Genomic DNA, 27,661 nt, shown 5'->3' with positions numbered 1-27,661 from the left:
TTACGATATCTTACTCACACCTTCAATTTTATTATTTCACCTTCAACCAATCCATACGTCCGACCATTCATACGTCCGACCATTCATACGTCCGTCCAACCATCCAGACCAATATGAAATCAATTTAGCCTCACACTCTCATTCTCAATTCTATGGCCAACCACCTTGGAATAGGACCAGACACATTCGCCCAGTCACAGAGTAAACATTTCAGCAAGAAAAAAAAATAAAAGAACAGGAAAAATGAGAAGAAGAAATGTAGACAGTCGCAAAAATATTACTAATACGCCGCGTAGGCAGAGCACAAGAAGCAAAAGCAGCAGCAGATGAAGAAGCGGGATAGAGAGGAGGAAAAAAAATGAAAACCTGCTCATAATGCCTTTTTGGATAAAATTGCGCCTAGATGGTGGGTGAGTTGCTGGATGGCACTCTAATGATATACGACGACGAAACGGTGACTCTGTGTGTGGGAGGTGTGAGTGAGTTTCTTGGTATATAGAAGCGCGAGACGAGACACAACGACAAGGGGGGTGCCAAGTGTTTGAGGCAAGGCAAGTGTATGTCTGTCAATGGCGAAGGGGGGCAGCTCCGAAAATGAAACGAAGCAAACACACACACACTCACACAGACACAAACACGCAGAGTAAGAGACAGGAGTAGGTAAAGGAAAGCGGGAGTTCTCCTTTCTAAGCTAAGGGCGCACATTTGCTCGGCACGGTAATTCATCAAATGACGACGAAGACGACACAGACGAAGGCAACGGCAACGGCAATGGTTACGGCAAAATGGGACCGACGCGTCGGGTGTGGGTAAGTTGGGCGCCAGCATTTGCTGCTGCTACAAAAGAAGTTGCTTCTTGGGTCTAACTTCTTCTCAGCCAAACCCCAGCACACACACCCAAACACTCTCTCACACCCTTAGAGACACAAACTGAGTCCAGAGACTGACCAGGGCAGTTTGTGCCTGTGTGTAAGAAAGTTACTCTTCAGATTGGAAGGGTAGAACACATTTCTCATAAGGGTTAGGCGAGATTGAACAGCACATTGCATAGAAAGTTCAGTTTAAGTTGACCTAAGGCTGAGATGTATATCTTCAGTCCATTAGAAATTATTCAATTTTTCTTTATCTTAACAATCAAAATCAAAACATGGCCTGAAATGCTGAAACTAGTTGAGAATTACAAACGAATGAGACTTCCCTTGCCTCAAAAGATTTCCCAAATACTTATTTATACTGTGTGTAATTACTCATCAATTTATAACTGTTTATTCTTCTTTTTTGTTTCCAAGTTTCCATATAGTTTTCTATAATTCAATATATTAATTTCACTTTCAAATAGAAAAACAATTTCGTTTGATACTTGTTGTTAAATTAAAATTGATAAATTAAAGGAAATCATTGTTTTTCATTATTATAATGGTTTTTGGGCAAAAAGAAAGTGTGTGTTTTGGACATGGTCTTTTCAAAGATGTGTGGTAAGAGAATCCTGTTGACTCCTTCCTGTCTCAAGTCCTTACCCACACCCTTACTCCGTCAGAGCAACAAAAGCATTGACTTTTGTACATAGTCAGCGGCATTTGTATATAAATAGTTGAATATGTGTGTGTTCGAGTCAAAGGCAATGCTACCCTTTTGTAACCGGCAAGAAGGGGAAATGGGGGTCAAGCTTTGAGCTTAAGCGCACCTAAGCCGCCGCAGGACATCGTGTGTGTGTGGGAAAGAGCACCAGAGTAGAGAAACATCTTTCTGGTTTAATTTGTACCTCAAAAACTTAAAGATTTGTCAAAAAGTTTATTCCTAAAAAACCCCCGCCCACCTATCTTAAGGATTTCTAGTGAACAGGCATAACTTGTTATGCTGCTCAGCTGTAATCAAACATGATTTCGCATCGAGGTTTGAGCAAAGTCGAAGGAGTTAGTCATCAGCCATTGCCCGTCACCCAGCAAGCATCATCATCATAAAGTTTAGACTTGTTCTGGTCTGGGTGGTACTCGGTTTGATCCTGGTCCCGGCCCTGGTTGTACTTTTTGGTCGTGGTCGTGGTCTTGGTCCTCGTCTTGGGGCTGCTTCACACCGTTACACATCTCAGCATTAGTGTCGCTGGCAGACAACGTGCCAAGCGAATCGAAGTAAAAGCTGAGCACAGTAAGGCAGAGCAATCTCAACCAGAGCCAGAAACCAGTCAATGTCGTCAACAACATGGTGTGGGAGTAAAATAGAAGATGGAGGAGACGGGGGCATGGAGAAGAGTTCCTGGGGAAAACCAATGGGAAAGGTAAAGGGGATTCAGCATCTTTTGCGAAAACGTCTTTCGACTATCTTGGACTTGAGGTTCTCCTTTACGTCGGTTAGATGTTACGGAAAATTGCTTACGGTTTTTTGCACACACACACACACGTCTTATACATATACACATAGAAAGACACATAGTAGTCCCACACACACACACATGTTGAGCGGGTAACACACATGAATGGAGCAGTGCTTGCAAAGAGAGGGAGAGACGGAAAGAGTGAGAGATGAAGTAAGAATGGATAGATGGATGAAATGGATGGGGCAAGTGGTTAGTGGACGGGGATGGTGAGGTTGGCATCGTCGCATCATACTAGCAGACAAGTTAGACAGCACCAAGACCCTCATCTGCTCATCCATTGCTCGAAAATAGAAATAGATGACAAGAACACCAAAACGAAGACATGTCAGGGCACCATCTAGCACAGCAAAAGAAAATAAGGTGGGGAGGGAAATGGGATGCGACTGCGACAACGACTTTGGCTAAGGGCAAGCGACAAGCTCTACGGGGTTAGCTTGACTTTTCTTATATAAAAACCACTGAGAGAACTTGAACTTTAACTAACATTTAATACACAAGATACATAACTATTAAGAATCAGATAATGAAATCAAATACCTAACCAATGTTTGATCGCAGTTGGAGAAGATTTAAAGTAACAGACTAGAGCAAAGTTAAGGAGGTTAATAAAATTTCACATTTTATGACCTATTGGCTCGTAATATAGGTTATGACAAAAATAAATTAGGCTCTGTTATTAGTTATTCACTTCCACTTATAATAAAAAGTCCAGCCCTTAACTTTTCATTCTTTTCATTCCTTTCGAATTTCTCACAGTGCATTTTCTTTGAGTAGCTGCTGGGTCTGCACCCCTACACACACACACACACACGTTTGTACACACCCAAGCATATATCCAAAAGGAATAGCAGCCATCAGCTCTAAGTTGCCCCCACACTAAGAGAGCATACATACTCCGCACACCGCAAAAAAAACGAAAAAAAAATACACCCAACTCAAACCCATATAAGGCCTTTCTGTCAAGCGCAAAACAGACAAACCTAGCAACCTTTCCACCCACATACTCAACTCCATCTTGGCCAAAAAGAGAATGAAGAAGCAGCAAGGATACGAAACGGCAGCCACAATCAAAGTTAAGGAGAGGGGGGCAAGAAGGCTGGCTAGCAGTAGCATCCTCCTGCCAGACTTGGCTCATCCCCAAGCACACACTCCCAGGAAAATGAGAAGTGAAATCCTCCATTCCTCACAAACACACACACACACACACACATAGAGGACAAAAAGGATGCTCCGACAGGCGACGCCGCCTCCGAATCCAAGCACACACAAAAACAATGCCGAAAGTTTCTTCTATACACACACACATACACATAAGGCGCGTCTCGACCTCACCTTCACATGAAGAAAAGCCAAGTTGGATCCAACAAACATGTTGCCAAGTCAAAGACTCCTTCCATACCCATAGGCTTGGGTTTGTGTGTGAGTGTGAAGATGATGATGTGTATGTATGTATGTGTGTATGTGTGTGTCTTCGACTTTGGCTTAGTATTTTTGGTTAATTTTCTTGCAGTTTTAGGTTACGTTTTTGGCTTTTACCACTGCCTCCTTCCATCTTTCTTCATTCTCTTCACATCAACCCCCAAAAACTAGAGTTCTAACCCCGCAGGCCTTATACTGGCTTAAAAGCCACCCACTCTTATGTATTTTTGGTTAGTTTTGCGATGCTTTTTAGACATCTTAAAAGGGGTGCCAGGGACACACTCACATCTACCACATATATGTACAAACATCCTTACATGCTACCCCCCTCGGCACCCTTCCTGCTGTTCTTTTATTATTTGTACTTTTATTACTTCAAGCAAAATCTCTTCGTAATGAAAATGAAGACTCCTTCCGCTTCTCTACCATGAGCGATTGATGTGTGCAGCATTTAGAAAGAGGAACATAGTCCCAAAAAGGCATCGTCGCCATCGTCCACTTTCCTCAATACCGACCATGTCCAGCCCTCAGACAGACAAACAAAAGCGATTCATCTTCTCTTTTCGTTTACCATCCACACTCTTTCAAAAAGAAAAAAAAACAACTTTTGCGCTTAGCTAAAAACATTCTGTGCCTTCGTTGGATTTCCTTTTAGTAGGGAGAGTTCCTTAATGAAGCAAGGGTATAGAAGAGGAAGGAATAAACGGTTTCCGGTAGCAGCAAATGTGCCTCACTTCCTTAGCAATTCGTACACAAATTAGGAAGCAAAAAGAAAAACGAAAAACTATTGGAAAAATAAACTCACTCTCTCTCAACTAAATGTTATTTAAGGGGAAAATTCTCAAGTTTAAAAGTTTCATAGGTTAATCATATCAAGACCTTCGTCTAGTCGCTTAAAATAGACAATTAGGTTTTTGCCCGAGCACACACACACACACACACACTCTCACACACACACACACACACACACTTGGCACACCTATACAACTACTTTGAAGCCTACAACAAAATTAGCTAGTGAGTGTGCACATTCTAGGCGGCAACTGGCACCATAGGAGCAGGACTCCCTAAGGGTAGGGAATGAGTTGCCTTCGACCAACTCTGCTAATGAAATACGCCACGTACATCGTAGCGTGCTCTAAGAACTTTACTTCTCTACCCTTTTGCTGCTATTGAATTACTCAAGCGGCGTTGCCAACCCATCGCAAGTTTCACCCACCGCCACACCTCACCCTATCCATTCCATCCCATTCCATTCCATCATCATCATCATCCCAGTGCAGTAACCATCCAAAGCAGGCGGCAACTAACTCAAGTCAGCAACATTTCAGCTGCGGACCAATGCTTGAAACGAGAACGCTTCGTTGTCTTGTACCCTTTCAACGCTCTCGTAAGCCCCTGCTCCTTCTGCTTCTTACCCCCGCGCACCAACCCATTTGCCCACCTAGCTACCCATTCCAGAGGTCTCACACGAACTCAGGCCTTGGGTAGCACATAGACAAAAATAAAAAAAAAAATACAGAAAAATACAGAAAAGTCTATCCTGGAGGGGCTTTTATGAGAACGTGGGCTTTATTTTCCACTATCAAGACAGTCGAAGACCTTCCCTACTAGTAGGATTTGAGCCTGACTCACAGTGGAAGAAATTTTAGTTTGATATTGAAATCCCTATGAATCAATAATTAATCATTCAATCAATCAATAAACACATTGAATAAGTAATTAGCTTTACAAAAGAAATGTAGCCCAATATCCAAGATTAATTTTAAATATTTCTCATTACCAATTTAAAAATTTTAGTGGTTTTTCTGGCAGTATTTTTCCACTGTGCGAAAACGATTCCTCTACCATTTGCTGTGTCTTGTCTTTGATGCTTGATGCTGACACCGCCTTCTATTTTTACTTCCGTGCGCAGCTCCCCACCACGCGACCCACCTATTACTTGCCTTACCCTACTGTCCCATGGACGCTACCCACACAAATGCCAGCGAATTGGGAGTCTCACAGACCCATGACTAGACCCAGGACAAGTCTAACCCTTCTGCTTCCTTCCATGGATTCCGTTACCCCTTTCTTCATTCACTGCCTGGTCTACCCTTGTCTGATGTTTGCCAGCGCAATTTTTATACAAAAATTTCCTTGCTTTGCCTCAATCCCAACAATCCTCTATCCACATCCCTAAGAACACCCCATTTTATATTTATTTGGGGGATGTAGAACCCTCTTAGTCAGCTCTCGGTCTGAAGTCTCTTGGCTGGCTGAAGGAGAATGCAGAGACTAGCGGACTAGTTCACGCGGACGTCGGTCGGTCCGCCACGCTTTTTATTGCTACCCCCAGTACGACTTTCGTCCCACCTTCTATACTCTACTCCACCCACTTTTCCCCATCCCTTTGCCATCAGTGCTATCCATAGTCCTTGCTCATCAGGCAGTCCTGCTGCTTACCCCATACTCTTGTGCTCTTCCAGCTGGGTCTCTGCCTTTGCACGTTTGTCCATTTTAAGTTCGAGCTCTGCCCGTGGCACTCATCCAGCGTTTTGTTGGAGTCCTTCAGCCAGACCGAGACCGCTTCTCCCCTTAAGCCCTCACCCACCTAAGGCCTCCTCCTTTCAACCTTCAACCATTGGCCCCTTCCATTCTCATTTATTTTGTACCCACGCTGGCAGCAAAGTTTGTCTTGCGTTTCGTTTGGGTTTTCCATTTTTTAGATTATTCCTTCGCTTCGTTCCATTTTATTCTTTTTTTTTGTTTTTGTGTTTTTTTTTTGCCCGCTCTATGCTCTAGCCTGGGCTAACGAGCATGTTACTCCTCGCTTCTCCCCATTCCTTTCGCTTTTATTATTATGCTTTGGCGCACATTCCAACAAAAAAAAAAAAAAAACAGAAAAACCAGAAAAAAAGCAGAAACAGCGAAGAGAATGAGAGAAAAAAAAAGAAATGTAAAATGAACGCTGTACCCCTTCCAGGGCAAACGTTGCCAGGACTACGAAGTTGGACGCTGCTGCTGCTGCTGCAAAAGTTGCATGTCCGAGTCCGAGTCGGAGTTGGTGTCCAGGCCCCATATAAAATAATAACAACTAACTAAAAATCCATTCGCTTTAGCTGCAAAATCCTTTTGTTTCTGCTCTATCCCAAAAACTACTGGCACAAAAATAAAAAAAATGAAACACCAAAGCGAGAGAGAGAATGAGAAGAAACCGACGGAATGGATATATGTACGTTCATAGTGAAATTGTTTGCCCCGCTCAAATTCAATGCAAAAGTTTTGACTCGCCGTCTAGCTGCCCACATAAATTTCCACCAAAGATGCCCACCCAACGGCCCATGGTGCTTCTATTTTTTCCGTTTCTCATTTTTGTTTTTCTGGGCTTGGGTTGAAAGTTTATCAGAACGTTTGTCTGTCCAACAACAAAAACGAAAAAAAAAAAACCAAGAACCGAAAAAAAGAAGAAAAGTGGAATAAGCGAATCCAACTGAACCGCTTGTTTGTCTTACTTTTGACCTCTATAACCATTCGAGGAGGAAGAGCAACCGATAATGATGAATTGGATGGCAAACGAATGCAGTTCTTTTTTGTAAAAATTGGCAAAATGAAATTCTAAATATGTATTGTCAGTTAAAGTTTTCATATTGTTTAAGAGGGGACTAGTGAAAAGTTTTCAATATGTTTATACAAGTGTAAGAGATAAAGAGAGTGCGAGAGGGAGAGAAAAGGGGTTAATTGTATTAATATTGAGTCAAGTGAAGCTGCTAAATAATGCAACTCTTAAACCCATTTTTACCTATAAATTTCCTATGTATATAACACTTTCTAAGAGTCAAAGCTCTCATTGGGTTCGTATTAACTGATTTACTTTAAATAATTTAATAAACATAAAAGTTATAGAAAAAGTAAACAAAGAAACTGAAATGAGACAAAAAATGTTGGGGTAGGAAAAAAGTGTACCAAAAATAGCAAAAAGTCTTAAAAAAACAATTTGATACTAATAAAAAAAATGTATTAAAACACTAATAAAAATCTGGAATGCAAAAGTTGTTTCTTAATTAGTACAATTGCATACTTTAAGGCTTCTTGTATCTCATATAATCCTGAACAACAACATTACTTAATATCCAAAATTTCCATCTCTTTCATTGCAGGTAAGCAAACTTGGAAAATACTTCACCTTGTCCTTACGCAGTCACCCACTAGACTGTCCTTTGTGATGTAAACGCAGAAAAAAGAAAACCTGTTGCCTTCCTTAAAAAGTTGGAAATAGTTTCTTTTTTTTGTTGTTTAGTTTTTGGGTTTTTCGCGTGTGGGATAGCAAATTTTAGCAGAAGCATAATTGAAAGAAAAAATGTTGGTACTCTTACGGTAAGCAGCTTAAAATTAATTTACATGGACGCAATGGTCTTTGTGAAGGGCTCTCAATGGGTCGAAGGGTGGAGGGGGCAGTTGGGAGAAGTGGGAGGAGAAGAAAACTTCAGTTCAGTGGCATAGAATTATACATTTGCCGACGGAAGTTGAAAGTGCCGGGCGCTGGCTTCGTCTCTCCTCTAGCACATAAACACATTAGAAGAACATTTGTGAATGGGTGCATGGCTGGGTGGATTGAGTGGGTGGTAAGTGTATGGATGGTTGGGCGGTTGGTTGGTTGGCAGTGGGGATAAGTGCTAAATGCAGCCTAAGCCCCAATCCCAAACCAACCACGCACTTAATAATACGGTTTATTAGCGACATAAGCACATCCGACGGTGCCTAACTCCTCTTGCCCAACCTCAATTCCATGCTGTACCTCGTCCAACATTTTCCATTGCAGACATTTTAATTGGTAGGCGAGTTCACATGAGTTACATAAAAATTATAGTCATAGAGATGGTTGGATGGGGACTAGCGGATGGGTGCAGCAGTGACAAGCTAACCAGCTGCTGGGCTTCTCTCCATTCTGGTTCTAGGGGTGCAATTGAAAAAAAAAAGTAGGATATGCGCCATACTTCAATCATTGGCTGCCTTTGTCTCTGCCAAAGAATCGCCGAGTGGCACAAAGTGAGTGGCTGGATTGCCACAAATTAAAAACTGGCTGCGTTTTTTAATCAAAGCGGCATTAGCAGTATGCATTCATAAGCTGGAGCTAGAGCGAGGAACACCTCTCATACTAACCTCCTACACAATTCAGAATGAAAAGTTAAAGTTTCCTCACACGAAAGGGCAGAGGATGAGAGGAAGGGAAGGTAGAGCTAAAACTATGCCTTGTACTCATTTCATTGGATTAATCTTAAATTCATTACACATTATAGTCCATAGTCTTTAAATAAATTCCTCTAGTCAACATTTCTGGCATCTGAAACAAAGTTTTTCAAGTCGTCTGCAAAGCTTTGGCTTACATCTATAACTCAAGTCCCTATATAAGCAGTTTTACGAATGTTCGCGTCTGAATGCTGAGGTAAACCCAAAAATAAAACCCAGAAAAGCAAAAGAGAAAAGGAACACAAAAAAAAAAAAAAATGAAATGTATATAAAACCAGTCTCCCCTCTCCAAGTCGATGGCCGGCGCCATCATAATCAACCAACGCGCGATGGCGCAGTCGAATGCCGCCTGGCAAAACAGCCAGCCACAGGAAGGAAAGCTTCCTGCCGTCATACCCATTCCATCTGCATCACCTCCATTATGTCCCATCCCTAAACATCCCAACGTCGTCCCCGAAGCGTACTTGAGTTTTGCGCGAGCGCCTGAAAGTTGGCAGCACAAAATTTCCATCGTCGGCGTTGGCGGTTTTACAACCTTCGCGTGTCCCCAACTCCTTGGCTGTCCCTTTTGGAATGAGGGTACGTGTGCGGTGGGTGCTTCATGGGTTTGAGTTGAGTTGAGTTTAGCACACCTAGAAGCGATGCTTGTCCTCGTCTAGCCCAGGCAACCTTCACAAAATGGTAACAATTTCAATTTCTCTGCCGCCTTATCGCGCCCTCGCACATATGGGTTTGTGTGTGTGTGCGGGACTATTTCTGTGTGCATTACCAGAGCCAGGACCCAGACCCAAACCCAACCGAACCCATAACCCTCCCAAACCAAACTTTACCGCTCAAAGTTGCCGATTTGCGCTTGGGCGCAAAAAAAAAAGAGAAGGAAAAACAAAAAAAAAAGTAAAAACGGGAACTCACCCAACGAGGACGAAATTATTACAAAAAGTCAGAGAAGGGACGGAAGGGGCGAAGACGGTGGGGTGCCGTGTGTATGGCACGGCAAAAATGCGTAGCAGATTAGCGATTTAGGGATGTGGAAAATTCGTACGTCTGCCAACCATCGTACTCGCCCTCGCACTCGAAGTAAAATGAAAAGGGTTCCCGGAGTCAGCGTCGGGAATTGTTTTGAGAGACTTGCAATGTGATGTGGCCAAGGGAGCGGGGACGGGAACAGGGCCAGACGACGGGGGCATAAGCAACAAAATATGTTAAGCTATTGCAATTTTGTAAAAGCGAAACATTTGCTCAACGCATTTCAATGGCTTGAAATCGGCTAGTAACGAGAAATGAAACCTTGCGGTAGCAAATCTACAAAAAATAATTAAGAAACCACGTCAATTAAAGGAACAAACACAATTTCAGTTTTTTCCACAAATTGTTAACTAAGTTTCGGTTAACTAAAAAATTCAATAACTGAAAAAAACTTCCCTTGCCACTTCTTAATTGACAGTAAATGAATAAATAGCAAATTCTGATTCATAAAAGATAATGATTTTTAATTTGACAGACCAACGAATTTTCTTCCTTTTTTTTCTACTTTTTCATACATTTGCCATAGGAGCAGACATTCGGTTTTTCTGCTTCTTTTTGGCTTGATCCCCAATTCTAAACTCAAACCCTTTGATGCTAAAAAAGTTTTCCCTTTACTTTTTCTTTCTTTTTTTCGTAACTCTCATTTCACTGGATATGGCCGACAAAATTCTTGTTGTTGTATTATCTGACTGTGAGCCTTGAGGGGAAGGCAGAGGATGGCAGCACAATAGGGAACTGTCCATAAAGGCATCCAAACACAAATACAAAAAAAAGCCAAAAAAATGAAAAAGAAGTAAAATATCATCGAAAAAGAGAAACGAGAAACCCACGTGAACTCATGCCAACAAAACGTTTGCCGCATCTTTTGGGATTTCTTGCCTCGTTTAAAAATCATTCAAGCAGCAGACACCACCGAACCCAATCCACATGCCACCGACCCTTCCACCATCCCCCGCCTTCATCGACCAACCTCTGACGCCCTCACACATACCGAGAGCGACAGTGGCACAAATTGTGTCAAAAATGCTTTAGCAGCTTGGGGTTACATATACGAAACGATAGGAGAACCAAAAAAAATAAAACACAAAAAATATATACGTATATAGCCAGTAGAAACAGGCGAGGCAATGAAAAAGAACTGTTTGTTTGGGCCAGGCGTTCGGTTTTATGTTTTTGCGCAGCACCGGGCCACAACTCTCCCTTTTTTTTTCTTCTCGGTAACCCTCTGGTCCTATCCTGCGCCTGGCCCCCTTTTCTGCGAAACTTTGACGCCTAACGAAAGAGGCAGCAAATAATTCATCATTTCGCCTTCAGACTTCAGAGCCATTTCCTTTGCCAAAATCCCGAGCCAGGAAGTTTAGGCCATGCCTAAGATGGCCCGCTACTGAGCCACCGTGCCACCTCTTCCATTCCTTCGTTTGCTATTGCTGCTGCCAGTCGGTCTCCACCTCCGCCTTGGGGCGTCAAAGGAAAAAAATATTATTTGGAACGGTTTATCATCAATTTTATGTGCGATTTTTCCTTTCTTTATTTTTCTGTTTGCTCTTTGCTTTTAGTCGTGACTGACTGCATTCCTTTCCCTTCCATTTTGCCATTTCATTTCTTCTTCATTCGTTTCATTTGAAATGAGTCCCAAGTTCTTCAACTTCATGGGAGAAGGCCACTAGAGCAGCAGCAGCAGCAGCAGCAGCCATGGCAGCTCCAACTCACTGCTGACTGTCTTTTGCGAGTAAAAATCAACTGAAATTCGATTTGATTATGATTTGTTTCGATTGGTGACGAGAAAGCAAAGAGGTCGTGGAGGAGGTAGTCGAGGAGTGGGTGCTTTGGGTTATCCAACCCACCTTCAATTGCAATGAGAACTCTGATAGCTGAGTGCCAGTTGGATGTTGAATTTGATTTTTCACATTGCTTGGCATTGGTCTAGGAGTGAGAATATCTAGAAGGTAAAATGTTAATGGGGATGCGGAACTTTAATGGGTTTTCCTAACAAGATTTTCTTTTAATAGAGAAATGATGCTGGGAGCGGTTTGGGGGCCTTGGAAATTGACATATACTCACTTTTAGATTAAAGATAGATTAATCATCTAAAACAGTCAACAGAAGTTAAGTATTTTGATCTCTTAATCGATTATATTGATCCATTTTATGAAATTAGAAACAATTATCTCATACTCCAGTTACAAAATCTAGCTCATTAAAAGTCAAGCCAATAAGCTAGCTAAATAGTCTTATAATGCCCACACACATACATAACATGCCACAAGTTATAGAGACTCACACACACAGCAACTAAATTGCATTGAGATTTCGTCTATGTAAAGTGCATTAACTGCCGCTTATTGTTTGCCGAGCTACTTTTCCGCCACTTTCCCTGCCTAACTCTTACCTGGTTTCGCACGCCTCATCTGGCAAACCATTTGCCATTCTTTGAGGCCACATAGACCCACACACGTACACACTGAGTGAGAGAGACACACACTCACATCTGTGAGATATAGGAAGAGACAGTGCCTAATGCTGATTTGCGTTTTGGATTTGCATATGAATTCTCATCATGAAGTTGATGAAGATGGCAATGGCAAACGCAAGGGCAACGACGACCATCATCATCATGATGATGATGGTTATGATGATGATTGGGATGATGATGATGACGATGAGCAGGATGCTGTTGACGACAACACGTCAACATTGTGTTGCAGTTAACTGAAATCTATGGCAAAATCCAGCTTTCCACTCTCACTCTCACTAACCATTGATGCTTCTGTTCACGCACATTACGCATACGACACGTGTGCTGTGTGTGGCCCCAGCCAAATGTCAAATGCTAGATGAAGCCAAAGTGTGCAGCAACTCACCTGAGCTGCCTTAAACTGCACTCTAGCCATAGCCAGAGGGAGTGTTAGCTCAAAATCAAGTGGGTGCAAGTAGCGTTTTCAGACATATTAACATAATGCCTCGAGTAGATGAGGTCAATAAGCAAAGCAAAAGCAAATTTAACTAATTTTCTCTGCTTTTTTTTTGGCAACAAAATAAGAAAAACTTTTGAATAAAATATAAAGCATATAATTTACATACTTTGCCTGACTTCCCTTCTCTCGCTCTCTTGGTCTCTCTCCTCTGATCAATTGAAATGCTTTCACATTGTTGTTTTTTAATAAATTTTTTATGCAATATTTTATGAAAAAATCATTTGAATATGCAAATGCCTGGACTAAAATAACAAAAAACTTTAAAATCGTTGTTTTCTACGTTTTTTTTTTTTTTTGTACTGTATTTATTTGTTTTGTTTTATGTAACTGAGAATATGTATATATGTATATGTATATATGCATATGTATGTGTATAACAGCCCATCAAATATTTAATAAATGAAATATTAAATAAACTAAAACTTCTTTTTGTGCCAAAAAATCATAACAAATATAAATGCCAAATTAAACAAAATCAAAAAAGAAAAAAACACAATACACAATTGAAAAGAAAAACGCCATGGATAGAGATTTTTTTCGGCCGTTTCTGATTGATGTGGCATATGCTTCTGTCTTTGACAGTTTTTACTAGAAAATGAATGTTTTTCGTATAAACGAAACAATATGACATTCATATACATAAGTACATATGTATAATAATGCTCGATATATTGCAGAAAGACCAAATCATTTGTCTCGAAAATATTGCCAAATTTGTAATGAATACATACATGTCAAACAACTATTATTAAATAAAATAAAAACTCGTCAAAGTCTTTACAATTAATAAAGCTAAATCTCAAGTCAGTTATTCAATATTATGAGGGCAAGGTTCTACAAATTGTATTTACTTAGGTCTTAATTAAGAAAAACTAAATTTTAAATACATATATGTGCGTAAATCAATTACAACTGCAACAACACGTTGAGCCTCACCTCACAAAATATAACTCTGTTGCTCTAGCCATCCATGAAGAATACAATAATTCGAAAGAAAGAGAAGTCATCACAAAGCAACTTTGTCTGGGGTAATAATTCAGACAAAACATAGTTAGAAGGAAAGCGATTCATCTAAATTTCATATCTTCTTGTCAGCCTGTGTGCCGATACTGATGAATACTCACGCAATCCAAAAAGCTTTTGTCACTTACTATTACTTTCTACAGAAAAATATAGTACAAATATTAAATCTTTTTTAATATTTTTTATAATATTTCGCGAACATTTTGGATTTAAAAAAAAAGGTTTAGGATATAGTTCCTATATACAGAGCAAGCTTAATTTCGTTAACTTTTTATCTCTCGTGATCAGGTCTGGGTCTGGACACCTCGCGAAAATGGAAATATATAGAAATATATTATATGTTATAAATAAATTTCGACCTTTCTCGCCTCTTTTTACCCCCAACCAAAGGGTCTTTGAGGTGATCGCCTAATTTTGAAATTTTTTATGTAGATAAATCATATTTTAAAAGCTTTAAAGGCTTTAAAAACAAACTCAAGTGCTACGGATAACATGATAAAAGTTCCAATATATTAAAGTACTACGGATAACATTAATATATTTCCATTGGAACTTTAACCACCATTCAATATGAACTTTTGGCAGACTGGAGACAGAAGACTATTAAATTTAGCTACTTGTTGGTAAATGAACAAAAAATCAACGTGAAAAGATGGTTTGATAGAATCAGCTATCAAACTATCAGAATTAATGATGATATATATAAGATATGTGGGCATACTGCTTTAATATAAAAATACTTTCATAGTTTTTTGTGTATCAATTGGAAAAACGTTTATTAGAAGAATATTTCAATAATATATTTCCTCTATTATATATAGACAAACCATCGTTTCTGGAAATAGGAACAGCAGTTTTAGCACTTCACTTTTTGGCGTCAATTTCATAAGCATGCAAATTGAGATTTGCAGCTTGGTATTATACTTTTAGTATTTAACGTACTTAAATTGTAGCAGTAATCTTTTGTTTACCAATTTTCTTTTTAACAAATTAGATTAGAGTATAATTTGAATACGACAGATTTGCCATTAGCCACCACTTTACATGGTCAAAGTATTTGTCTACTTTTAGGCTGTGCATCACACACACACACAGTCTATGCACAGACTCCTCACACCTCGTTTGTCAAATGTGGCAGAGATACAACAAAAAAATAAGCAAAAAAAAAAAAAAAACCCCAAAACAGGTTGATAGAAAGGATGGCTAATGCATTGACTAACAGGGCACATGATGCGTATGCCTAACAAGGGCTAGGGGGGACGTATAGGGATAGTGGGCAGAGGGGACACAACAACAAAAAAAGTGGAAAATGTGTTCGTTGCGAGGCGGAAAACCAAAAATAAAATGCAATTTTTGTTGCTGCATGGAAATTATAGCTAGGCAAAGAATAGGAGAAGAGGATCTAAAAGTGGGCTGGGGGTGGCATTAACTGGCCAACAACCCGAACAACATGTGCGTGTGTAAGTGAGTGCGTGTATTAGTGTCTCTCGGTGTGTGTGTGTGTGTGTGTGTGTGGGCTGGCATTAATTGTGATGTCTGGGCCTGGTTGGGAAGATGAGTAAGTAGATTTTCTTGTATGCGGACCTGACTGCAGCAGCAGCAGCAGTTGTTGCTCGGTCGGATCCTTTTTTTGTTCTGTTGCCCAACTACGCCTACTTTGGGGGCACGTTGATGAAGCTGATGAGGAGAAGAAGTGGTTTGGTTTTATATATATATATATATATATATATACATACTTTTTTTTTGCTATGGACTCGCGCCTCATTGATAATAATGCCCCCCGCGGTAGGCCATCCGATGCTGATGCGTTCGTCGGCATTCGGTTCGGCCTACCATTTCTTTTTTCCGTTTTACTTTTTTTTTTTTGTTGTCCTCCACTGTTGTTGTATGCGTATTATTTTTACACACACACACACATAGACATGGATGCATATGCAGTTCCCGTGTGTCCTATCCAGTGAGAGTCGCGTGTGCGTTGTGCGTGTGGCCAGCGCGTGAAAAAAGGACCAAAAAAGCTCCGCCTTTAAAAATATTGTGCGCACCAATTGCACATTTGTTTCGTCCTGCCGCATGTCCTGCCGTCCTTGCATGCAACGTGTGCAACGAGCCTTTTTTCTCTTTTTTACTCTCACGCATCCCTGAAATCGGTGATAAGCATAGTTGCTGTTGCTGCCGCTGTTTTTGTTGTAAATACACAAATGAGAAGTGCAAAAAAGCATTAAAAATCCCTGCCTAGCAAGGGGCGAGAGGGGGACGAATAACCTGGACTGACTCTGTATACCCAACCAAAGTCGCGGAGAGGGAGATAATCATCCCCCAAACCAAAAAAAGGAAACATATGTGCCAGAAAGATGAAGCTGCTAAGGGGGGGTTGGGGGAGCCGTGGATTGGCTTGGGGAATTCTTTCTTTTTACATACTTTTTTATTTACGCACCTCTCTCTCGTCTATGAAAGACGCGGAGTGTGTGTGTGTGTGTGTGAGTTGGAGCTGGTGGAGTTGGAAGTGCGGTCAAGTGTCAGAAGAGGCAAAAGTTGTTGCGGTTTGCCGGCAAAGGAAATGGGCATCAATGTCTGACAATATTATGTTTCAATTTCTGTTCCTGATAGGAGGCCAATGGGATGGGAATGGGATATTCATTCATTGTGTTGAATGTTACAAATGAGCTGGAGGTTGACAGGGGTACGTAATGTCGATTACGAGAAATTTGACTTTCAATGATTGAAACATTACACATGTCCCTAGAGGGGAAATTAAATATACATTTAGAATATATTTTTAATGCCTTTAGATAATTGAAAATGCAACAAAAGGGTGAGAGAATGGTTGCCAAAAGGTTTCAATTTCCTCAAAACATATGCAATAAATTTATATTTTCAATTCTATGCCAAAAACTTGAATAAATGTTAAAAAAAGGGTCTTAAGAAAGATCTATAATATATTTGAATAATATTTTATATTTCTCATATTTTGAGCCATTTTGATTTTCGAACTTTTAATCTTGGAAAATGGCACTAGTTTGACACCTTTTTATGAAGTCAAAACAATTGTCTTCTATTTTATAATTAAATATGTAGGTAGTCTTCGATTTAATGAAATTTATTTCCCCCATTTCACAGTTCTAGATCCGCCCATCACGTTTTACGTTTTTATTGATTTCATATAAAATATTTGGTAAATTTATTACAAGCCTAAAAACTTTATCTAGATTTGCAGAAGTCCTTTTGTCATCTGTCCTTGAACGAACAATTAGCAAAATCTAGAATTAAATAATTTCAAACATTTATTTTATGAAATCAAAGGGTGTAGTTTAATGGGGGTATGTCGGGCAGTGGCGGATCTAACTCCATAATGTTTGCGGTGGGAAAAACTTAACTTTAACAAGTAATAAGCGAGAGTCGACCGCTGGTGGCTAGAGTAAAGGGAAGTCTTCTATACATTTACATTTAAAAATATTATGCTAAAGGGTTTTCACTTGTAGCTCTAAAATTTAAGATTTAAAATAATACTTTTACTTCTACTTCTTATTGTTATACAAAAGGCACAACTGTTTGTCGAGATGTGCTCACATTCTCTAGCTCCACTTGCTTGTCCTTAATAGACATCTAATGATATATTCATTTTCTAAACCTTTCTAACGTCTGCCATATGTCGGATATTTTGTGTCGTTTCGTCTTAAATTGCACAATTTACCTAAACATTATGCTAAATGCTTAACAACTTCCCAGCCAGACCGAAAATGGCATGCCCACCCACTTAAATTAGCAACTTTGGCGTGTTTGACTTTAGAAAAGAAAGAAAAAAAAACCAAAACATAAAAATGCAATAGCTGGTGCAAACAATGTACATCTACACCCGATGCTTTGGGTCATCCGGCTGTAGGTAAAACCGCATCATAAACTAATCAGACCAGACAAGGTGCGGCGTCTCTATGCCCCCTTTGTGTCTGACTCTCTCCCGGCAATTCTACTATGCTTTGGTCAACAAAATGTTGCATACTTTATGACGCTCGGCAAATAATATTCGCGTGCTGCATAAAAAAAAAACACGAAAAAAATGGAAATGGGAAGCAAAAATCCTGCCACGCCTCCGCACTACCAGTCACTGTTGTTATTGTGCGATTGAGTGGCATGTACCGTTAGTTACAGTGGCCCCATCAAAAAGTGGGCAACACATGCAGAAACGATTATACGGCACAACCTCCGTGGCCCTCCTTCCCTCCTCGCCAACCGGATTCGACCCCATCCACCAGCGCCTACGACAATGTGAGTAACTTTGACCCGTTTTGCGGCGAATCGCAAAGAAGAAACAACAAAAAAAAAAACGACACAGGAAAAATGAAAAGCAAATCAAGAGCGTAAAGTGGACGCCTTTTTTCCTTTTTTTTTAAGTCCCCCACCCACCCAACATTTTCTGTGTGTTTGCAAAATAATGTAGCCTATCCATTGGGGCGCCAAATGAAAAACCAAAACATCATCAATGCTATCAAAGTGGAAAGGGTGGCCAAGCAGGTTGATGGCCATGAGTTTGGGCAAGAGCTAAGCTGCATTCACACATACAAGCACACACACACTCACACACATAGGGGAGCTGCCATACACTCGGTAAGCTTTGATGCCAATTGATGGTGCATTTTGCCTCTGTTAATAGGCAGCAAGAAATGTGTTTCAACAATGAAAAGAAGTAAATACACAATTTTTCAAATCATTAGGGCTGTCAGAGTCAAAGAGTTTTCTATTTGCATCTCTGGGACAACTTAAATCCTTGTAGACTAATAATTAGCATCAAAAATTAATATGAAAATCTTAGTGAATTATTTTTCTGTAATATTTTAAAACTAGCAATAGGTAATGAAAAGAACCAAATTAGTTTCTAATCAAATTTAAAACGTCATTAAAACAAACTCAATTTACCTCAAAATTCTATATTCGATTATTAAGAAATCGTTTTAAGAACAATTATACAGGCAGATCCATATAGTGGAAAATGTAAAGTCCAAGAATTCGCATAGCTTCACATTTTAGGGGCAAAATTTATGATTTCGCTTTTTGCATGTTTATGCTGTTTATTTGTCGCAATTTCACAGCCCTAGAAAAGTATATCAATTCTACAAAAAAAAAACATGTTTCACTTTTAAAATCTTTGAAAAAGTTTTGAAAACGTCTAAACGTCTTTTGCCATTTTCAAAAACAAAAACAATCAAACTCATAAGATGATCTCACTGGAGTTTCTCAATTCAAATTGCTATATTAAATGGCGATTGATTAGAATAAATAGAGGAGAACAGTTTCCTGTCCATACAAGTCCATATAAATAGGTTCTCATCCCATATGAGAAATCGTTAGAAATCGTTCTTAAAAGTGTATTGAAGAATCATAGTGTTTTGGTATTCTGGCAGATATATTTTCTATTTCAATGCAGTTGCAAATATTTTTTTTCCGCCACTGCCAATTGTTGGTTGCACTTTGTTCGTTTCTCGCGGCAAATGCAAAGCATAAAAATAAGTACAAATGCTTTCTCGCTCTCTGAATACATTCAATGTATGTATGTGTGTGTGTGACTGCATGAGTATGCATTTGTGCCTGCAGAATTCGCTTTTTAGATGCAACACACACACAGCAAAACTTTCAACTGGCCACTGAGCTCAGCCCATCATCACTCCACTTCCACCCCACCCTTTATACCGCTCTATAATTGGCAAAAAAGAAAAACAGAAAAATAGAAATTTCAACGGAAACGGTAAAATTTTATAATGGTGCACACACGGCGTATGAGTGCTCACAGTTGGCATGACCAGAGGGCTGCATTCTGCCTTACCTAGTCCTCCTAGTGACGATATTTCATTCGGTGTGTTATGTGCATTATGGTCTAATATGATTTGAGTTTGGAAATTAGTGAATAAAACGTTTTCTTTAGTTCTTACTTTTGATTGTTTATTTTTAAAAACTTGCATGGCTTGGCTTGGGAGGATTCTTTATAACTAATATCTAGCTACATATAAACCATTTTCATCGGTCATCTAGTGAACTCAACCGACTAAGCCATTTATTGGCCTATTCAGCAAATATTCTTTTACTTCTTGTTTTATTTACTTCAAACATGTAATTCCACCTTTAACAAATATAACCACATGCATTTTTTTTCGGAACAGATCTGTGTATTCATGTATATTATATATATTTGTGCATACCTCTCTACCTATGTTTCATTTTTAATATTTTATGTGCAATATATTTCCCATATATTTGTTGTATGGCCTCCTCCTCTCCTAACTCTCATGTATTTCCTGGGCTAAAACCATGACTGGTAACTAATTTGACACTGGCTCCACAGAATCTAGCCGGGTAAAAAAAAAAAAAAAAACAATTTCGCCATGTTTCTCAATTTATTTCGTTTTTTCTATATTTTTACTTTAAATTCTTTTCGAATTTTTTTTTTGGTTATATTCTTTTTTTTTTATTTAAAATTGGAACATTGGCTGCACCCCAGGCTGCCCGGAATAGGACGACAGTTGCATTTTTTGGGCAGTTTTTTGTAATTGCTTTGACCCAACATGTACCTACTATACATGCATATTTTTTTAGGGGACGCAAATATACATATACATATATTCTATATATTTTATATAACTGAACTCTGTATGTATATTTTTTTTAGTTGTATATGCATTTAATGCATTTTAGGGATGCAGCTTGAAGCTTTGCAATGAAATGTTTTTATGTATATTTTTTTACTATTCACATATATTTACATACATATATATACCTACATCGTATAAGCAGGTATACAGAAAAAGTTAAAGCGAAAAAGTTTTTATCAAATTCTATCATGTCAGATATAAACATGTTCGACATCTATCTTTGAAGTTTTTAATTATTTAAGTTGTACAGCAAAAGTAATTCTTTTTATTGGGTAGTAATATATTAAATACTTCTGTCTATAAAAGAAGTTAAATAGTTTTTGTTTTCTATATAAAATTAAAATTCTGACTCAAGAAATCGGAAAAATGCATTATTATTCAATTTACCAAAGCTAAAATGTTTTATATACTTCTAATTTCAGACGAGTTTATAGTCTTAATGTTTTGTGATTTGTATTATTGTTGATAGACCTAGTCAAAAATATTGAATTAACTTAAAATAGAATAATCCGTAACATATTTACATGAATTTGCTAACAAAAAAATACTCCCATGGGTATCCTAACCTTTTCGTCAACCTACAACTCCCAGGTCAACTTTCTAATCAAGCATGGCAAAAGCAGAACGACAATTTTGTGATTCAAAAAGACAAGACTTTGGCTAAGACTAAGACAACGAGTTGGGGTTGAAGTTGGAGTTGAGGAAGTCTTTTACCCTTTTACTAACTTCTTCACAAAAGCAAGCCATTGGCCATTGAAGAAAAACAACCGCACGACTAAGAAGAAAACGTACAAATTTACCATTAATTAAAATGATACAAGAAAACGCAACACCAACAGCAGCAGGAGCAGCAGCATAAAAAGAAGAAGGAAGCAGCAGAGGAGAATGGGCTCAAAGAAAGACCCAACACACACACAGTGTGTGTGTGTGTGTGTGTGTATGACTGGACAAGATTGCAGAGGAATGGGAAAACTGACATTTTTGTAAATTTTCAGTTGAGACGGTAGCAACAACTCCTTCGGGAGTCTTTTTGTGACTTGAAGCTTGGATTATATGCTAGAAGTTTATGTCTGGTTCATCTAAGGCAACCTTGACTCCGGTTCGCCTCCCAATTTGCCTTAGAATGTTCCCCTTTTCCCCTTCTATATATACCTTCAAAATTGGCAAGTAATTTGTTGTGTGTGCCTTGGCAAGCGTATGGGTAACACCTGGAAGGCAGCACAGACAGCACTGAGGATTATAAATCCTAGCATTTATTTCCATTTGCCGCAGCATCATCTCGTCTCCTTCCATCTCTCTGCTCCGTCTCTCTCACTCTTTGAGTCTCTTCATCTATCAACTAGAGAGTTGAAGTCTTTGGTACACACAGTTTCTAGACACACACACGCACACACATACTTGTATAGAATTTTTCGGCAGTGGGCCTAAAAGTATTCCAGTTGGAGAAATATGCAGGCTTCTGGCATCTTGGAGTTCAATGTGAAAGCAAAACTAACCAAAAGAGTGAGGACTGACTTTTAGGAGGGGGATGCTAGAGTCTGAGGATAAGGGTAAACATGTGCTGTTGTTGTTTTTGTTGGTGTTGCTGTTGCTGTTATTGCTGGCTGCGCCTAAAAGCAGACTACAACACACCACTACAATGAACCAGAAAGCCTTCTGAGCACACGCATAATGAATTACCACCGAACCAAGCAACCAGGCAGGAGCCCTCCTTCTTCTTGCTTCTGCTACTCTCTACTCAACCAACTGCCGATGACATATTTCTCCAGACGGAGCCAGCCATCCAGCCTCCTGGCCGCCCCCCGCCCACAATTCTTACTTACCTCATCACCGACATTTTACTTTTACTCCAACGTTTGCGCCTAAAAGGCAGCTAAGAAAATTTTCGTTTAACTCATAAGTGCGTGAAAGGGTTGCTGCTAGCCCCCCAAAAACCATTCCCATTCCACACTCATCCCCACACACTCCCACTCCCACACACACACACACACATACACATTCAGCACCAATCTCCATCTGCCGCCTAGCCCAGGGGTTGCCTCTCTGTGCACTGTCAAGGAAATTGTAGTTTAAATGAAATGGAAGTTGCTTTTATCAACGGAGACGACTACAACAACTACAACGATGACTAGGGAGGTTGGGGTTACTCCTGTGTGTGAGCTTTCTTAGAAGTCCTCCTGTTATATATGCACATGTGTGTTTGTGTGTGTGTTTTCTAGTGGGTATGGGTGGATGGCAAGAGGTTGTCGTATATAAATTAAAATGCCTAAACATATGCATTAGTTTTTGTCTCAAGCAAAGGGTTTTTTGGGTCTGGGTCTTTGAAGGCAGCAAAAGGAAGATGGAAATGGCAAGTGGTGGACTATTGGAGTGGGTAAGGGCGGTAACTCTAAAGTTTTTGTGGTTGCGACATCGGTTTTTAGGGGTAGGGTATGGTGGGTGGGGGAGGTAAAGATGTGTAGCTGCTGCTTGAGACAAGGCAACTGTCAGTCTCGACTCGACTTGGTCTCGATGCTGTGGCCTGACAACTTAGTCTAATGAGAATTCAAATTCGAAAACCCAACTACTCGTAAGCAATCGTGCTGAAGAAATTAAAAGAAATTGCACTTGATGTATGAGTGTGTGTATCTGTGTGTGTGTGTCTGCGTGTGTGTGTGGGCGGGTGTCTCTGTGGTTCTATGACAGTCAGGAGATTGACGGGTTGGCGTTGAGGTAGCAATAAAACAAATATTTCGAGTACCCAATAGAATCAAAAATATTTACTTACAGGTTCCGCCTCTTCCAAATAAATAGACACAAACGTACACACACACACACACACATGTACACATACATCTCAAATGTGCAATGAAAATTTATGAGCCATGTGTGGGAAAGATGTCAAAAGTTGTGAGCAAACTAAAGTTGAAAATCAAGTTGCAAAAATGTTGAGCATGTTATTTGAAGCGTTGTGTGTGTTGTGTAGTTAATTTACAGTTATTGGCTAAGCATTTTTTTGGGTTCTCCCAGCAAGGTCAAAACTATAATAAAAGTTGAGTTTGATAGTTTCTAGACTTGTATTTACTTTCCATTTTAATCGTTATTTATTTAACATATAATCACTTCCCATCTTGACATATCCATGAATTCTACCAACGTGTATGTTAATTAAGACTTCAGGGAGTAGAAACAAAATTTCTGGCTTACGCCTGTATTTCTTAAAAGCGAAATTAGAAACGACGAGGGAAGAAAGGGAACATTGAGGAGAGAGAGAGAAGACTTCATTTGTGCCCTTACCTAGCTACTGTCCTTCAACCACAAGCATCAGGGGAAGTAGGAAAAAAACAAAACGGCCCAACATCTTGGCTAACGAAATGTTTCATTAGAGCAAAGCGTTGGCCACAGACAACCCATCTTTATTTCCATGTCCATCCCCCATGGACTTTTCTCTTCCCTGCAACTAATTTCCTTGGCACAAAGGACTAAACTGAAGAAACTGCAAAAAAACAAAAATAAAAAACAGAAAGGAAAACGATGCTGCTTGGGTCCAGAAGATGAAAGTCGAGAAAAGTTTCCTTGTATTTTTTTTGTTTTTTCTTTGGATAGGGTTAGGCTTCTTTGAGTTGTTTGGTGTTTCCTTTTTTTTTTTTTTTGTGTTCTTCCCTCTTTCTTTTGTTGGATTTCTTGGTGTGGTGTGCATACTATTGAATGGTCTAACGAACTTGAAACTGGTTGCCGTGCCTGCTACTTCTAATCATTGGGATTTTGGGGCATATCGAACTCCGTTACCAAAAAACTTTGTGCGGTCACCAAACGAACTTATATTCATCTCCTCGTATCCTTCTTCATTTTGTCGTGCAGGAAACCATACCAGCAACACCGGCCACAAACACCGACTCGACCAGCAGTGTGGTTGGCGTCGGCGTTGGGAGCGTTGGCGGTGGCGGCGCAACGGCAGGAAGCGTCTTAGGTGATGTTGTCAGCACTCTGAGCGGCGGAGGAGTTGGTGGTGGACTCGGCAGCGGTGGCAGTACTAGTGAATCTGAAGCCTATGCCGGTCTGATGAAGGATGCCGACAAACTGAAACTTATGCTGTTGGCCTGGAACTACCAGAACTCGACAGCGGTGCGAAACGGCACCGAGGGTCCTGACTTGAGTGTAGTGGGTGGCCTGTGGGCTCAATATCAGAACGCATTGGCTCAGAATGCGGCTGCCGCTGCGGCGGCCAGTGCCAAAATGGACAGTTCGTTGTCACCAGTGCCGAGACAGGATACTCACTCGCCGATGGAGACACAGGATGAGACTAATTCGTCTGGACAGAAGGAAGAGGATGAGGTTTCCGAAGATGACTCTGATGACAAGCTGGATGAGAAATTGGCCACCACGCACGATCCGGAGCGCCTCAAGGCCTTCAATGTGAGTAATGTGAGATGAGGTCGCAGCGAATGTAAAGTCAAACGTTGCCAAAGGAATTCGAATTTTAGATTGATTCAAACAGAATTGTCTATAATATTGCTTTATCTATTCGCTTTGTAGATGTTTGTACGGCTCTTTGTGGACGAGAATCTGGATCGAATAATACCCATCTCAAAGCAACCGAAAGAGAAAATACAGGCAATCATTGACTCCTGTGCTCGTCAGTTTCCCGAATTTAGTGACCGTTCCCGCAAACGTATACGCACCTATTTGAAGTCCTGTAGACGCAATAAGAAGACACGCGATGGCTGGGAGAATACGGTAAGTTGAACTTGAATAAGCTAAAGAGTTCATACGATATGACTTTTGGTCCTTCACTTCCCTTCAGACCCGACCGACGCCAGCTCATCTCACCTCGGTGCAGGCGGAACAGATATTGGCCATTGCCTGCGAGAACGAATCAATGAATGCCAAGCGAATGCGCATCGGTCTGGAGCCCATAACCCACGCAGTTCCAGCTCCTGGCAGTGCAGTGGCCGCGGCAGCAGCTGCTGCGGCTGCTGCAGCAGTTGCAGCTGCCACCAGCTCCGGAGCTGGAGGCACTAGCACTACAACGGCTGGCAATGCCACAGTGACTTGTGGTGGCGATGCAGCCAGTTTGACCAGCGTGGCAGCTGCCGCTCTGCCGTTTGTCAGTGCCGTGGGATTTGCCCGTTCCACACCCAATTCAGAGCATGCTGAAGGGCTACCCTTTGGCAGTGCCACCAATGTGGGTGGCGGCAGTGCGGGTGGAGGCAGCACAGTTGTGGTTGGAGGCAGCGGCGGCGGTGGAGGCGGCATGAGCTCGGCCAGAAGTTCTCCATTGGCTCTCAGCTCGAATGCCAGTGTCAGCGGTGGGGCAAGTGTAACGGGCCTGACCTTGGCCAATGGTGCTGGAGCATCGAATGGAGCCGGCTTGCCGGCCACAAGTCCATATACCACAGATTTTAGCTCACCATCGGCGGCATCACCGTTTGTGGCAGCAGCAGCAGCAGCTGCCGTTGCCGCTGGCCGTGCGCCCAGTTATCCAAGCTATTTTCCAGGTGTGGCTGGACTCGGAAATGGTAAGTATATCCACTTGAACCATGCTTAAATGGTAATTGTTTCTTTACCCTTTACATGTTTCCCTTTTTTTTTCTTGTTGCAGTCACGCCCACCGATCTCTCTATGAAACCAACGACTGGTGTGACCAACAATAACAACAACAATGGCAACAACTCCATGGCCGTTAACATCAATTCCCAGTTGAGTGCGGCCAACTTGGCTACATTGAGTCAAGCTAACAACAATAGCGCTTTGGTTACCGCCACTCAGCAACTGCAACAGCTGCAGCAACAGCAACAACAGCAGCAACAGCAGCAGCAGCAACAACAGCAGCAACAACAACAGCAGCAACAACAACAACTGCAATTGCAATCCACCGCTGCGGCTGGAGGATTGGATAATCAATCCTCCCGCTTACCCCCAATTTTGCCACACAAACTCAGTCCCAATGAGGTGACGGCAGCTCGACAGGTTATTTCCGCCTATCGGGAGAGTGCCGCCTTCTTGCTAAGGACAGCCGATCAGGTGGAACAACTGTTGGTCCAACAGCAGTAAGCGCATCTCCCTTACAGAAGAGAATACTTACACGACGACGTAGAAGAAGAAGAATTACAAAAAGAAATTCCAAAAAAAGGACCCAAACATGGCCAGGCTCCGTTTGGGTTGTTCCTATTTAAATTTATATTGCATTACACACAAAAAACACGCCACACACATACACACACACAAAGAACTAACCAAAAATAAAACCAAAAGAAAATAGTCAAAGCGTGTAGAGCAAAACAAAAAAAAAACACTCACACACATACATAAAAATAGTCAAAAAAACAAAACAAAAGAAAGAAAAACCAAAAAGTTCGTTTAAACAAAACATTTTAAGTGTTTTTTCCTCCAAACTACGTACAGCATATTAAAAAAAAAAAAAATAGCATTAAATGATAAACTAAACAAAAATATTGCAAAATAACACACAATAAAACTACAATTAGAAGACGACGATTTAGCCAAATGAATTGCTCTTATATCCAGATATATGTTCACCAAATCTTTGAGAATATCTTAACTTTTTTTTAAATCATTCATATTTTAATATGAATAGATCTTTTGCTGCCATTTTCCATAAACATCTGGAAAAGGAAAGCTTTCAAAATTTTTCTATAATTTTTAAAATAATTTCATCATTTTCGTCTATGAATTTCACTGACAAAGTTTCCATCCAACCAACATAACTTAACGAATTGATTCGTTCCAAAACCATTAAGAAAATACATATTGTTTGTAATAAAAATTGTTTAATCTGATGGTTTTAAAGAGAACCTTTATAACTCTTAAATTTTAATATAGAAGCTTAAACAGATTTCCTTCATCGAATGGATATTAACGGATCAGTCTTATAAGATTCAAAGTGAAACTACTTCATCTAATCCTTCAACAAATCAAATTGAAAACAGATCAGTTCATTGAGCATAAATCAGTCTTCTAAACCAAGAAAAACAACC

General features: G+C 40.3%; 1 protein-coding gene across 2 annotated transcripts in view; it reads left to right on the top strand.

Annotated features, from left to right (window-relative positions):
- LOC6642264 (glycine, alanine and asparagine-rich protein) overlaps nt 1–26,879 on the top strand; it is a 67,455-nt gene extending 40,576 nt beyond the window's left edge. For both annotated transcript variants that reach the window (XM_023175593.2, XM_002064721.4), the window contains 4 exons: nt 24,525–25,079; nt 25,200–25,400; nt 25,468–26,182; nt 26,266–26,879. In XM_023175593.2, coding sequence (XP_023031361.1) covers nt 24,525–25,079; nt 25,200–25,400; nt 25,468–26,182; nt 26,266–26,717 — 1,923 coding nt within the window. In that variant the 3' untranslated portion in view covers nt 26,718–26,879. The remainder of the gene's footprint in view (nt 1–24,524; nt 25,080–25,199; nt 25,401–25,467; nt 26,183–26,265) is intronic.
- The last annotated feature ends 782 nt before the right edge of the window (nt 26,880–27,661 follow it).

Source organism: Drosophila willistoni (assembly GCF_018902025.1).
Source record: "Drosophila willistoni isolate 14030-0811.24 chromosome 2R unlocalized genomic scaffold, UCI_dwil_1.1 Seg167, whole genome shotgun sequence".
Classification (NCBI taxonomy): Eukaryota; Metazoa; Arthropoda; class Insecta; order Diptera; family Drosophilidae; genus Drosophila; species Drosophila willistoni.
This window is presented reverse-complemented; position numbering and strand designations above follow the sequence as displayed.